Genomic DNA, 15460 nt, shown 5'->3' with positions numbered 1-15460 from the left:
TACACAATGTACATATTTTGATTTTGAGAACAGGGATTGCTTGATACTTCAGTACCTGGATGCCTGTTTTATTTTTTGTTTTTTTAAGCTGCCGACCCTCTTCCATCCCCTACCTGTCCATCAAAATAAACAGACAAGCCAGAAGAATGGGAAATTCTCACGTTTGGTTGTCACATCCAATTATGTATGGTATGTGGTGTTCAAAAGTTATTAGGAAGACACAGAATCACTTAAAAACATGAACTGGAGGGTAGGATATACTCCTTGTTTAATACACCATGATATGGCCATGCAAATCATCTAATGATGAGGCCAAATAAGCACACAGCCATTTATTTAAAATGCTGTGAAATCCTCAAGGAAAGGGGCTTGTAAATGCAAACTTGTCTGAGAGGTCCACACTGGAGGTCAGCTTCTGCTGGCTTCATTCAGCCACATGTTCGGGGTTCCCAAAGAGTTGGGTGTTAAGGCCCTGCCATGTTCCATCAAGGCTGGTGCTGTGAATCAGGACACAGAGGGACTGCAGCAGACATTCGGCCTCCCTTCAAATAAGGCTAGAAAACTCTTTCTGTGTGCCTGAAACCTTCATGGGGAAAGACACAGGAACATGGTGACAGGGTGTGGGGATGCCAAAATCTTCAGAAAAGGCTCTGAGATGTAGGCAACACTCCAGCAGCTGTGGCTGTGAGGGGAGGAGCAGGCAACGTGCCAGTGCCTGGAGGCACCGCTGGGGCTGCAGGAGACTCCTGACTGCCCGGGTTCCAGGCTGTTCTCCAACCTGAGGTCTGACAGTACACTGGGGCAGGGCAGCAGGTGACAGTGTGTGCTTGCTCCTATCTATGTCATCTCTGTATTATTTGCGGCCTCCTCTTCCCTTCTTCCTCACCTAAGTTCTGAGTATCTACACCACAGGGGAGGGTCTGATCATCCTCCCCTCTCCTCACCACCCAAAGTCCCTTTATTTACACCTGCCACCACGCCAGGGCTGCTAACTATAACATTTCTGATTTAGTGTGGCCCCAGGGTTCGGTAAGTCCATATCAAGTCAGGAAGCCTTACTCCTCTCATTCCCATGTAGCTGTGATGCTCATATTTATCCCCAGGCTTCTGGAACAAAAAGGTACCATCATATCCACTCAGGTAGCCAGCAAGACCTATCAGCATCTGAGGAGAGAAGAACAAACAAAAAGATGAAAAGCCTTTGGGAGAAGATTCCTCTGTCCTCTGAACTTCCCTCCAGCTGCACCCACAGACTTTGGGTTCCCTTGACAACTGTCCATAGAAAATGTTGCCAATGCGACATTTTCTCCTGCAGCTGCCACAGAGCAAAGAATCTTTTGTCTACAGAGCTCACTGCTTGAAACAAATCCTCTCTTGTATTATGGCCGAGGTCTGGGAACAGCACAACCTAAACACTTAGGAAGGAAAAAGAGCCCCACAATTTGAAGGGTAGAGTCAGTAAGGGGCTCTCTGATTCCGCTTTCCTTCAGATGGTATAAAATAAAACACGGCAGCTCTTGGGTCATGGGCAGAGGCTGATTCCTGGGGAATTGGCCTTTTGAAAGGAAAGTGAGATTCCAAGTCACAGTGAGAGAGAAAAGGGACTAAGGAGCTACATAGCAGGAATAGAGACAAGGGAAGAAAATCAGAAAGAGGAATGCAAAGACAGATGCTTTGCCCAGATGGGAAGAGAAAAACTGCCAAAGGCCAGAGGCTGGTTTCTCCCATTCCTAATATTCCAAAGGAGGGCAACCTTGGTACCTCCCAAGACAGAACAAATCAACTAGAAACTGAGACTGTGAGTCATGAATCCTTCAAAACCTTTGACAAGATCGGCCATGTCTTTTGTATATTTCCTTGGCCATCGACATTATAAAATTCTATTTTTCACACAAGCAATCAGAAGCAGCTGAAGTATAAAAATTGCTGGCAAATGCCAACCATCTGGGACAGCCCCAGGCTGCTCCAGCCTGACCCCCGGGCTCTGGCGGGCTGTGTTGGGGGAGGGAATACACTGGCTGTGTGGGGAAAGTCCCTCCTAGCCACACTTGTGGGACTTGGATTTAGACTACTAACCAACCCGCTTTTTTCTCTAACTAGTTCTAAACAGAGCCACTCTCTACAGCTCCAGGTCAAGGTATAGAAGCCAAAGTCTGGCAGTAAAAGGCAACAAAGACTTGTTTTTAAAAAGGAAGGCAGGGACCCCAGGGTCCAGACAGGGTCATCCAAATAGCTAGATGAACTAAAGTTGCCAAGTGGCAATCAAATGGATCCCTCTTCCCACCTGGGATCTCGCAGGACAAGCTCACCCGGTGCTGGTCATACATTTCCAGACTGCTTGGCTAGTCTGGAGCGAAGAAATGTACAGATGCTTTGGATCTCAGTGCCGTGTATTCTAGCTCTCAGATCACGGACAATATTTAATATCTCTGAGCTATAGGTAATAAAAACTTCCTCACAGGGGGCGTGAGGATTAGAGGTGCTATTAAGTAAACACCTAACACTATACCAAGCACTTAGCAGACACTCAAAATTCAGTTCTCTCTCAGTTCCCTTAAGGTTAAAAGTAGCCCCAAGTTAATTTCTTTTTCTATTTTTTATTTTTGAGATGGAGTCTCACTCTGTCACCCAGGCTGGAGTGCAGTGGCACAATCTCAGCACACTGCAACATCTGCCTCCCGGGTTCAAGCAATTCTCTTCCTTAGCCTCCCACATAGCTGGGATTACAAGCACCTGCCACCATGCCCGGCTAATTTTTGTATTTTTAGTAGAGGCGGGGGTTTCACCATCTTGGCCAGGCTGGTCTTGAACTCCTGACCTCATGATCCACCCACCTCGGCCTCCCAAAGTGCTGGGATTATAGGCATGAGCCACCACGCCTGGCCCCAAGTTAATTTCTTAACTAAACAACTCTTTCAAATCAATAGAAAAAAAATGAATTACTAGAAAAAAATGGCAAATTCATAGAAAACAAAATACAAATGCCTAACATATGAAAAAATGTTCAACCTAACTCATACAGTCATGCAAATGGAAACAGTGATATGTCATTTTTCACTCTCCAATTGATAAAGTTTTTTTTGTTTTGTTTTTTTTGTTTTTTTTTTTTTGAGACAAAGTCTCACTCGTCACCCAGGCTGGAGTGCAATGATGCGATCCCAGCTCACTGCAACCTCCGCCTCCCGAGTTCATGTGATTCTCCTGCCTCAGCCTCCCAAGTAGCTGGGATTACAGGCGCCTGCCACCACGCCCAGCTAATTTGTGTATTTTTAGTAGAGACAGGGTTTCACCATGTTGGCCAGGCTGGTCTCGAACTCCTGACCTCAGGTGATCCGCCCGCCTTGGCCTCCCAAAGTGCTGGGATTACAGGCGTAAGCCACTGCGCCCGGCCAACAAAGTTTTTAAAGTATGATCATGCCAGTGCTGGCAATGATGTGGGGAAGAAGGCACTGTCATATACTGTTGGTGGGAGTATATATGATTACAACATCTTTGCAGGAAAACTTAGCAATATCTAACTCAATTTTAAATGTGCATATTCTTCGATTTTTTAGCTTGGCTGTTAGGAATTTTTCATATATACCTGCACAACTATACAACGATATATGTACAAGGATGTTCACTGCAATACCTTTTGTAATGGCTAAAAACTGGAAATAACATACATGCCACCCACCAACTGAAGAGGGATAAATATTTACAGCACATCTACATAATAGAATGACACATGGCCATTAAACAGAACGAAGTGCATCTTCATGTGCTAACGTGGAAAGAAGATACATCATGTTTCAAACACAAGTTGCTGAACAACTGTAGTCTTATCCCGTTTGAGTTTTTAAAAAGAATTGTGTGTATATATAATGTGTTGTTCATATGTACATATATAAAAACATACACGCTTGTATTTGTATAAAAGAATTCCTAGAGGAATATAAGAAACTATTGACAAAGATGACCGTGGTTACCTCTGCGGACTAGAAATGTGGTGGATGAGGCTTCTGACCTTGTACTTCCTTCTGTGCTGACCGCATTTTCTACTATATGCAGGCTTTTTTATGTTTTAAGTTCCTGTTTGACTGGAGCTGCCAGGCAGGTCTCGGCCTCAGTAGCAAAGGAGAAAACTTCCTGCTTGCCACTTGGAGGGGTTTTGATTCCTTGACTGGCTTGGCCTCAGAACCTGCAGAAGCTACTGCGCCCTCTCACAGGGTTTCCAGTTTGCTCATCACTCTCTTTCAACCAGACAGAACACAGAACCATCAGGAGATAAATTAGGGGTGCAGATGGGCCACACTCCCTGAGGACAGCCTTAGAAGCCTCACACTTCTCCCTTCACACGGGCAACCAGATGTGAGGAAGGCAAGGCCTTGGTATATTATTATTTTATTTATTTATTTATTTATTTTTGAGATGGAGTCTTGCTCAGTCACCCAGGCTGGAGTGCAGCGGCACGATCTCAGCTCACTGCAACCTCCACCTCCCGGGTTCAAGCTATTCTCCTGCCTCAACCTCCCAAATAGCTGGGACTACAGATACGTGCCACCATGCCCAGCTAATTTTTGTATTTTTAGTAGAGATGGAGTTTCACCATGTTGGCCAGGCTGGTCTCGAACTCCTGACCTCAGGTGATTTGCCCACCTCAGCCTCCCAAAGTGCTGGGATTACAGGCATGAGCCACCGCGCCCGGCCTAAGGCTTAGGTAAATTAAACAAATCAGCCAGTCCTGTGCACATGTCCACAGTGCGCTGAGAACCAGGAAAACTCCAAAAAAGAATGGGCAGTCCCCACAGAAAGACTGGGCTGGGTTTCCTATGAAAAATGTTCACCAGAAATCTGGTTCCCAGGCAAGCTCCATGCAAATACTCAACATGTTCTGTTGTTTAATTCCATGGTAGTAACAGATGTAGTCTGAGGAGTGAGCCAAGGCAAGCTTGCAAGGCACTGTGGTGTCATGATTAAGAGAGCAGGCTCTACGCCAGCCTGAACCTTGATTCTGCCACTTACTAGCTTGGTTCCCTATGGCGAACTACTTGTCTTCCTTCAGTTCCCCATCTGTGTAATGGGGATGCAACAATACCTACTTTATAAGGTTGTTCTGAGGCTTACATGAGATAATGCCTCTAAGGTGACTAGAACAGAAGAAATGTTTTTAATTGTTCTTGTTATTGTTGTTATAGCATAAAAGAGATAGGAAGAGGCATAATACGTTCTACACTTTTCTTGGGCTCAGAGCCAATTTTGAAATAGGCTACCTGTTTTATCTCCCTCCCCATCCCTCCACGCTGTAGGGCCCCCTGCTTTCATGCTTCCTTAGGCCCAACCATAGGTGATCTTTGTGATCTTTGATAAAAGATTACACTCCCTGCCTCCTCCTGCCTTCCCTGCTCCCGCCTTTATCCCCCAAGTACTACATGCTCCAAGATCCCTCCCCACTTAATCACAGGAAAATTCCTGTCCCCTTGGTGCCCCAGATCTCAGTCTCCAGTTAGGAAGAAAGCCTTGAGTGAAATCCAGGGCTAATCCGAGAGTCTTCTCAGAGGTTTTTGTTTTTAAAAGACTAAAATGGGCCAGGTACAGTGGCTTGCCTGTAATCCCAACACTTTGGGAGGCCAAGGCGGGTGGACCACCTGAGGTTGGGAGTTCAAGACCAGCCTGGCCAACATGGTGAAACCCCATCTCTACTGAAAATACAAAAATTAGCTGGCGTGGTGGTGGGTGCCTGTAATCCCAGCTACTTGGGAGGCTGAAGCAAGAGAATCACTTAAACTTGGGAAGCAGAAGTTGCAGTGAGCCAAGATTGTGCCATTGCACTCCAGCCTGGGTAGCAAGAGTGAAACTCTGTCTCAAAAACAAACAAACAAAAAAAGAGTAAAGTGAATTCTAATTGGTGGAATTTCTAACGGTAAAACGTGAGAGAAACAGATCAAACCATGTGCATGCTGGGCATGGGAAGGGAGAAAGAAGTCAGCCCCATGTGAATATCAGCCTCGTAAGCTATTTCTGCTTCATGCAATGTATTCCTATTTCTTTTTTCTTTTTTAAAATTGAGACAAATTCACATAACATAACATCCACCATTTTAAAGTCTGCAATGGGTGGTTTTCAGTATATTCACAAGATTGTGCAATGATCACCACTACCTAATTCCATAACATGTCATCACGCCGTAAAGAATCCCCACACCCATTTGCAGTCACTGCCTAATCCTCCCTCCCCTGAGATCCTGGCAACCACTAATCTACTTTGTGTCTCTGCGGATTTGTCAGTTCTAGATATTTCATGTAAGTGGAATCACAGGGTATGTAACCTTTTGTGTCTGGCTTCTTCTATTTAGCATGTTTTCCAGGTTCATCCATGTTGTAGCATGTATCAGAATCTCATCCCTTTTTATGGCCAAATATTATTCCACCGTATGGCTGTGCCACACTTTGTTCATCCCTCCCTCAGCTGATGGGCCCTCTTTCCATTTCTGGGCCCAGAGGACCCTTAAAAAACACCAGAGATTTTCTATGAAAGTAGCTGGTCTGAAATGTCAGAAAATTCTTTCTACAAGTCCCAAATTCTTTCTACAAGCCCCAAATCCAAAATCAAGATGTGGCTCCAGCCCTTAGGAACAATCCTCCGGGACCAGAGAGCTGCTGTTCACCACACTGCTCACCTTTCCCAGGGGCGGGTGCACATCAAAGAAAAATGTACGGTTGATATAGTAACTTCCCATTTTTCCAAAGTGAGTCTCATCCCAACTAAAGGAAACACAGAAAGAGAAAGAAGAATTTTAAAATTATCATAAAATCCAAATGGCCTTCATAAAGCATGGTTAAAATTAAAGGCTATGCATTTCAAACAATTAATGCAAAAGTTTGGATTTAAAAAAAAAAATCTTTTGACACAAGTGATTTTAGGAAGAAAGACATCAAGCTGCCCACTGGTCTTCATTTAGATAGATGAGAAAGGCGAGCAAATATTCACCAGCCAGTTACCAATTGAGTTAAATATACATATACTTACTCTGTATCTTGAGTTTCTATTTATTTTAAAAGGACAAGATGTTTTCTCATAATATGGAAAGGTTTGTAGTAAGAGTTTTCTCCTGGCTGGGCGCAGTGGCTCACACCTCTAATCCCAGCACTTTGGGAGGCCGAGGCAGGCAGATCATAAGGTCAGGAGATGGAGACCATCCTGGCTAACACGGTGAAACCCTGTCTCTACTAAAAATACAAGAAATTAGCTGGGCGTGGTGGCAAGTGCCTGTAATTCCAGCTACTAGGGAGGCTGAGGCATGAACCCGGGAGGCAGAGCTTGCAGTGAGCAGAGATTGCGCCACTGCACTCCAGTCTAGGCGACAGAGCGAGACTCCATCTCAAAAAAAAAGAGTTTTCTTCTTATCTCCAAGTAGCTAGTGTAAACAAAAATTTAAATTAAAAAAAGGTTCTTCCAAGTCTGCTAACCTCTGAGACAACATTTGCTATTAGAAGGTCCGTTACGACATTGTTGGGCTGCTGGTCAGAGTTGAGATTATAAACCATGATTGTCACAGGAGTCTCATTTTGCTCAGTCACCCTGTGACAAGTAAGCTGCTAACTGTGATCTGGCTGATCTTATGCTAACTAGTATATAAAAGTTGAAGGTTTTCTTACTAAATTAAGACCACATCTAAAACCTATCCTCATTGCTTAAGTTATTTTGCAAGTAAATAAGCGATTTGAATAAACAGGCTTTCAAACACAATGCAAAGTCCTCTTTTATACAACCACATACACCTTTCTATACCATACATGAGGGCTTTGGGAAGGCAGCCAAGTCATCCAGCAGAGGCTGGCCTTTTCTATTTGTTATTTTCTCCCTGTAGCTCAAAAGAAGGGTTACTTTCTAGTAGTCATGAATCCCCAGGTCATGAGCAGTCATTATTGACCTACTACGTAAGGGGAAAACATGCTTTACCTAAGAATCTAGGGTTCTTTTTATATCTTACTCGGTGGGTCCAAGATAGGCAAAAGAATAGGTCTGTTTCATCATCTGCTAAACACCTTGCTTGACAGGCGGTGAGGACATTGGCATGATGAGGTTGAAGAAAGAAATAACTTCAAAGCAGGGTAACGAAATTGATTTGCAGAAAGAGAGATCCAGTCCCAGCTCCACCACTAATTAATGGCACAACCTGGCAAAATCACTTATTCTCTCTACTCCTCTTATCTCATCTACAAAATGAAGACAATATAATATTATCTGCCCTGCCCACCTCCCAGGGAGGCCGTAAGGCTCAACTCAGATTAACACATGTGAAACAATTCTGTAGGCTATAAAGTACCAGCCCTGCTGGGCCCTATTTAAACTGTCCTGACATTTGTGGTTAGTTTTTAAATCTGTTTGGGAACATACTAACAAAAGGATTCCAGTTTTGTTTTGTTTTGTTTTGTTTTGTTTTGTTTTGTTTTGTTTTGTGTTTGTTTTTTGAGACAGAGTTTCACTCTTGTTGCCCAAGATGGAGTACAGTGATGCAATCTTGGCTCACTGCACCTTTCACCTCCCGGGTTCAAGCGATTCTCCTGCCTCAGCCTTCCAAGTAGCTAGGACTACAGGCGGCCACCATCACGCCTGGCTAATTTTTGTATTTTTAGTAGAGATGGGGTTTCACCATGTTGGCCAGGCTGGTCTCGAACTCCAAACCTCAGGTGATCCACCTGCCTCAGCCCCCCAAAGTGCTGGGGTTACAGGTGTGAACCACCGCACCCAGCCTGGGCTCCAGATTTTTACTTCAAAAGTTTCCCAAGTAAAACCAGTTGTAACATTCATATTCCCTCCCGGCTTTTATTGCTTGTGTTAGGAGAGACAGTCCTCCGTGGCTCTCTTGTGCTCCTCCAGGCCTTGCAGGGTATGCCAAGAATGCTGTTTGCAGTAAACAACCTTGAGGGAAGAGTTAGTGTCTCACTCTGAGACAGAGGGCTGTCTTGTTTATTGCTTGCCATAAAACAGCAGATTCCCGCCGGGCGCGGTGGCTCACGCTTGTAATCCCAGCACTTTGGGAGGCCAAGGCGGGCGGATCACGAGGTCAGGAGATCGAGACCATCTTGGCTAACACGGTGAAACCCCGTCTCTACTAAAAATACAAAAAATTAGCCGGGCGTGGTGGCGGGCGCCTGTAGTCCCAGCTACTCGGAGAGGCTGAGGCAGGAGAATGGCGTGAACCCGGGAGGCGGAGCTTGCAGTGAGCTGAGATTGTGCCACTGCACTCCAGCCTGGGCGACAGAGCGAGACTCCGTCTCAAAAAAAAAAAAACAACCAGCAGATTCCCTAAGCTTAATATCACCTAGCTGTGATGCAACCTACTGCATGTGCAAGCATTCATCCAGTCCCTCAGCACCACGTGGGACTTAGGGGCAAAGGAAACTGATGCCAACATGCTGAAGCGCATCTCACTTGCTGTGCCATGAGAAATAAAGTCCTCTGTCTCTGACCCAAGACTTTGTCTTCTGTCAGCATGCAAAAAACAGTGACAGGCTAACTTATTAGCTTATAAGTAGGCTAAGATAAAATCCCAGCCCCTGACAGTATGGAGACAAGCATAGGATGAGGAGAGACATAGTCTTCGGTAAGAGAAAGAATGAGGGCCTCCATGGGCAGGCAACGGGGTAGTGAGAGTCCCCCACTGTCCCACTATTAGAGAGGCCGATGGAAAGAGGTAGGATTGAAACAAGCCATTGAATGTTACCCTGGTTACTGCCCTGTCCTCTGGGCAAAAGGAGGAAGAGGAGTGATCATGACAATAGCAGCGAGCCCAGCAGCCCCTGCCAAAAGGGAATACGGACGTGGCTGCTCAATCAACAAGTCTCCAACGCTTCAACAAATGGTGCGGCAATAGGACCCTGCTACATAAGACAGAACTTTGAGTAAAATGAAAACAGTGAAAGATCCTTGGGGGAGCTGTGTACTCAAGCCAAAAGTAAATATAAATATGCCTTGCTTTCTGGCTCAGAGCCACTCTCTCCCTTTATGTCCCATGATCCCTCCCACTCTACCACAACCTCAGCTGCTTTAAAGACTGAGATGATTAAACTGGTAACGTTTGAGCCACTCTCCCTTGTAGGGAAGGGAAGTTAAAGTGACATTCCAGGCAGAGCTCTTTGGGCCTCTTCAATGTACTATTCCTGTGGCTTCCAGTGCTGAATGTATAGCTGATACTGATCCCATAAGTGTCGAAGAGGATTATCCTGTGCAAGGGCTGCTGTGTGTAGACAGGTGATCCTGTCCTCTCCTGGTGGTCCAGAAGAAAAAAATCTACATCCCTGGAAGGGAAAGGAAATAAATCACAGGCTTAAAAACTTCATGGCGGCTGGGTGCCATGCCTGTAATCCCAACCCTTTGGGAGGCCGAGGCGGGTGGATCACCTGAGGTCAGGAGTTTGAGACCAGGCTGGCCAACATGGTGAAACCCTGTCTCTACTAAAAATACAAAAAGTTAGCCAGGCGTGACAGGGGCGCCTGTAATCCCAGCTACTCGGGAGGCTAAGGCAGAGAATTGCTTGAACCCAGGAGGCAGAGGTTGCAGTGAGCTGAAATCGCGCCACTGCACTCCAGTCTGGGCTACAGAGCGAGAGTCTCAAAAAAAAAAACAACTTTGTGGCTGCTAGAGTACTGACAGCCATGCACCAGAATCACAGTGCCACCTGCTGGACATAGGTACCAAGCACACCCTTTTTAAAAGGGCAGCTATTAACCTCTTACTTAACTACTCAACACTTTGAAATTGATTGCCAGACCCATAAAGGCCTCAGGACTCCCTGGCCTAGTATTCCCACTTTGGGGTGGGTCAGTGAGAATCTACTGATAACAAGGGAAGGGTTTAACAAGCCTCACTGATCTTATGGAAATAGTACATTCAAGAGTACAGATGGTAATCCCAGCTATTCAGGAGGCTGAGGCAGGAGGATGGCTTGAGGTCAGGAATTCAAGACCAGCCTTGGCAGCATAGTGAGAACTCATCTCTTTTAAATGATGAACTCATCTGTTTTAAATAGCTGGACGTGGTGGCACGTGCCTGTAGTGCCAGCTACTCAGGAGGCTGAGGCAGGAGGAGCCCAGGAGTTTGAGGCTGCAGTGAGGTATGATTGTCACTCCACTCTAGCCTGGGTGACAGAGTCAGACCTCATCTCTTAAAAAAAAAAAAATAGTATAGCCAGCCTGGCCCTAGAGGCATCTTGGTTTTACGTGAAGAAGTGGCAGTTCCCACTCTGGGAGAAACAACCTTCTTGGCTACCTGAAGCCGAGCTGCTGTTCAGTAGGGCCCTTGATTCACAGGGGTTCCTGTAAATGCTTAGGCCTGGCTCACCAATGATTAGGCTGAGTTAAAAGCTGATGTTGCCCACCAGGCAGCAGCAGGCACTTAGCCCCAGTGACAACTCTGGATGGCTGATGGCAGTAAGGATTGAAGCATTTGGTATACCACTTGGAAGACTAAATACTGAGAGATGAAAGCTGAGAAGTGTGGAAACACATCATGGCTGCCTGCCAATAGGACAGACTGGATCACTCACGTAGGTGCCCACACCAAGGGCAGGTACTCTCATAAGACTGACTGGAATCAAACTCCTGATCCAGCCTGCACCACCAAGACTGCTGTCATAGCCACCTGGATTCATGCAACAGGTGTGGAAACATCTACCATCGTGGACTAGGCACAATGTAAGGGACTACGTGTTTCTGAGGCAGAAGCCACCACTGCGTGCCAGACTTGTGACTCCCGCCAAAAGTTGGCCTGCTTGTCTTGCAGTAAAGGAAGCCACGTTGCAAGGGGCACTGACCCCACCTGCTCCTGGGAGATTGACATTAGGACTTTGTTCCCTTCTCCAGGCTCTCATCAGTACCTTGCTACTGCTGATACTTTTTCAGTTTACAGTGCTGATGTTGCTTTTCCAGTCCAATCATCTGACTCTGTGTATACCACTGTGGCCCTTGAAACTAAACTCTGCCAGGTTTTCTGCTTTCCAAACCATCTACAGTCTGACACTGGCATTTCTTTTTATCACAATGGCCACCCAACAGTGTCAACAGTCAATAGCCAAGGTATTCGATGGACCTCCCACACGCCCTACCATCCACAGGCATGATATTGTCAAGCACTGAACAGTTCCCTCAAAGATCAACTCAAAAAGACTTTTGATTCTATGTTTTTAACCTCCTCCTGGTCTGCAAACCTTACTGAAGCAGTTTGGTCACCTAAGGCAGCCATTCTCAGAAATGGGTCATCTCCTTTTGCCTACCAACTGGGTAATGATCAGGAAAAAGGGGTGGAGGGTTATATAAACCTATTTTGAAAATTTAAGATTCTCCCCTGACCATTTCTGGCCATGATTCATCTTTCTTTCCCCTTACAGAAAGCCCAGATCAGCTGGGAGGAGGAGGCTATCTATGTATTTCAGACTTAATTCTAGTTCAGTCACTAGATTGTCTTGTTGGAATGGCCTGGTGCCAGAACATAAAGTTAATGATCATTTGGTTGGGTATAGTGCTTTTAAAGTCCCCCTACAGTGGCCCACATGTGTCAAGGTAGAAGACATAATGGGCCTCTGTCAATTTTCTAACAATTGGATATTAAAAGGCCTGCGTATTGGTAGGGGATAAATGGAGAAAAGGTGAAGTTATAGGTACTAGGGTAGGACACACTCATTATGTAGCAATGGAAGGAAAGAAACAATCCTGGCACCTGGGGAGGGAACACCATAGGCCCCTGGAGATGTAAACAGAAGAGAAACAATGTTCTCTTTGTCCCCTATCCAGCACCAAAGACTGGCAAACATTCATATGGTCCACCTACGTCAAGTGGCAACTGTGGCTGGCAATCTGACCTGTGGCTGAGTTTGTCATCTCACTATGAAAACAGAAAAACTTTATCTAGTAGGTCAGTATAAAAAATAAAATAAAATAAAAACTCACATGGACATGGCTAGTCTTGAACTACTCCCTCATGCCTGATGACATCAACACCAACTCCCAAACACAGACCTCCCTCATAGGTGTGAAAACACACAGATCAGTACCACCTTCTATCAATGCGGCTGATACAAATCACATGCTTCTCCTGAGATCCTAGGGGCCTTACTTAGGTTATGCCTTGTCTAGTGATTGAGGCTGCAACTATTCAGTGACACTGCCCATGTGGTTTAAACCACTTTAATGGTAATCAAATTTGATGGTGATCCAAATAAAAATCTAACAAAAATCCTGGAGTGGCCTGCACTCCTCCAAGTAATGTTAGTGTAAGGAAGAATGGGTCACAAAAGATCTTTCCATTAATCATGGTTTTTACTTTTTTTTTTTTTGAGATGGAATCTCGCTTTGTCACCCAGGCTGGAATGCCATGGTGCGATCTTAGCTCACTGCAACCTCTGCCTCCCAGGTTCAAGTGATTCTCCCACCTCAGCCTCCCAAGTAGCTGGGATTACAGGCACCCACCATCATGCCCGGCTAAGTTTTGTATTGTCAGTTGAGACAGAGTTTCACCATGTTGGCCAGCTTGGTCTTGAACTCCTGACCTCAGGTGATCCGCCCGCCTCGGCCTCCCAAACTGCCGGGATTACAGGTGTGAGCCACTGCGCCCAGCGTGGTAGTTACTTTCTTAAAAATTTTTTTACAAGGGTAGTGGGCTATTGTAATTACTGGTAATGACACCAAAGATCAGAGATCAATCTGAACCCCTGTGCACAGGTCACAGTGGTTAATAGACTGGTCTTAGACTGCAGCACAGATGTCTGAAATAAGATTCCTCGGTGCCCCCAGGACTTATTCACAGGTGGCTGAATCCAGGACCCTGGAGGGCATGGTTGAGGTAAATACTGTAAGCTGGCCTTATTCTGCTGCTTAGAGTCCCATTGACAACGACCTTAATTAAATGCTGTAAGGGACAAACTGAAAAGATCTGAGTAGCCAGGGGAATTGCATATTCATGTGAAAATCTGCTAGAAGCCAAGACCATAGAATCGAGGAGTGAGAGAGGCTGTCAGATTGCTCGTGCCTCTACACATCATTCTGGGTATACCAAGAATGCAAGGCCCTGACTGCATCTCACCTGGGCCATTTCTCATGGTTGTGTTTGCAGCACGCAACCTTGAGAGAAGAGGCAGTGTCTCCCTCCAGGACAAAGAGGAGGTCTGCATACTGCCTTCTATAAAACAGCAGATTTTCCAAGCTTGTTGTTCCTTCACTTGGATGCAACCCACTGCCTGTGCAGTCATCCATTTAAACCCATAGCGTCATCCTGTGGGACTTGGATGGCAAGGGAAACTGCTTCCAACATGCATCCTATTTCCTGTAACAAAGTCCTTTGTCTCTAACCCAGGAGTCTCATCTTCTGCCAGCAGTCACGACACAATAACAAGCTAATTTATTAATTTCTAAATAAAGCAACCCTGACAGTCTGTTTTCTTGCCTGCTTTTTGCTTAAAGAATTCCATTTCAGACACCCAGTATCTGGATAGTACAAGCTAAAACATTTAAGAAAATAAATCTCTTCTCACAAGAAGAGTTCTGTCTCATAAAATCCTTTTGGCACCATACCTGAACACCCAAACTGTCCTTGCCCTATAGGATAAAGGTACACAGTTAGGTATTTTCCCCTCTGTTGATGCCTGAAAATCCTGCAGATACAGGAACTCAGGCCTTAGAAAATTCTGTACCCTAAGAATTTGCAATTCTCTTTGGAAAGTTGAAAGCACCTTTAAAAGCCACAATTTGCAAGCCAGGTGATGCACTGTAGCATAACCTGGAAGACATGAGGGCTGCTTCCTCAGATCCTAAGAATCCCATTGCCCCACCACCAGAGCAAAACGATCCCACTCCCAGAGAATGCACCTCGCCAGAGGCCAACCCACCCGATACCTCAAGTTCCCCTCCACCGCGGCCCCGCCCCTCCTTCTGTAGATCCCGCCCCCTCCGTACCCTCGGGCCAATCAGAGGGCGGCGTCCCCTCGCGGTTGCCATGGTGCCTGCCGAGTCCCTCCCATCCCTCACCAGATGTGCGGCGGCTCGTCCAGGCGGTGGAAGCGGGTGGCGAAGGACAGCAGCGTCACCAAGGCCAGCAGGGCCCACCGGCCGGCCGCCTCGAAGCGCCGCGAGCCCCGGGCAGGCCGTTTGGGGCTTCGCGCCACAGCCTCGGAGGCCACGTCCCGGCCTGCGGCCCTAGCAGCCTGGGGCCCACAGCGGCCCCTCCGGGGACGCAGCTCGGACTCTGCCAGGCCTCCGCCCGTGGCCGGCGGCATCTTCCCCCTCCTCCAGGTCGCCCTCCGGCCCGGAGGCACACTCTGTCTGACCAGCCGCCCCGCCAAGGAGTCACAGGAGGGCAGCTCGGGGTACCTCGGGAAATGCAACTCCCTCCACTGCAGCGGAGCGCGGAGCCCCGGGCTCGGGGCGGGGCGGGGCGGGCAGCGTGGTCGCGGCCCAGGCCACTAGGAGGCGGCAGGAGGCGCAGA

The 15460-nt window shown here is 46.6% G+C and overlaps 1 protein-coding gene across 3 annotated transcripts in view; it reads right to left on the bottom strand.

The window, feature by feature from the left end:
- Nucleotides 1-15453, bottom strand: part of POMT2 (protein O-mannosyltransferase 2) — a 46122-nt gene extending 30669 nt beyond the window's left edge. For 2 of the 3 annotated variants that reach the window (XR_004027697.1, XM_030802268.1), the window contains exons 1-3: nt 15003-15453; nt 6659-6743; nt 1060-1164 (exon numbers count right to left, since the gene is read on the bottom strand). Coding sequence is in view for 2 of the 3 variants with exons in the window: in XM_030802268.1 (XP_030658128.1) it covers nt 1060-1164; nt 6659-6743; nt 15003-15250 (438 nt within the window). In the remaining variant the exon portion in view is untranslated. The remainder of the gene's footprint in view (nt 1-1059; nt 1165-6658; nt 6744-15002) is intronic. The other variant, XM_030802269.1, reaches the window with a different exon arrangement.
- Between the last annotated feature and the right edge of the window lie 7 nt (nt 15454-15460).

The sequence above is a fragment of the Nomascus leucogenys genome, chromosome 22a (genome assembly GCF_006542625.1).
Source record: "Nomascus leucogenys isolate Asia chromosome 22a, Asia_NLE_v1, whole genome shotgun sequence".
NCBI classification, from domain to species: domain Eukaryota; kingdom Metazoa; phylum Chordata; class Mammalia; order Primates; family Hylobatidae; genus Nomascus; species Nomascus leucogenys.
The sequence above is the reverse complement of the archived record's forward strand: the minus strand, read 5'-3'. Positions and strand labels throughout refer to the sequence as shown.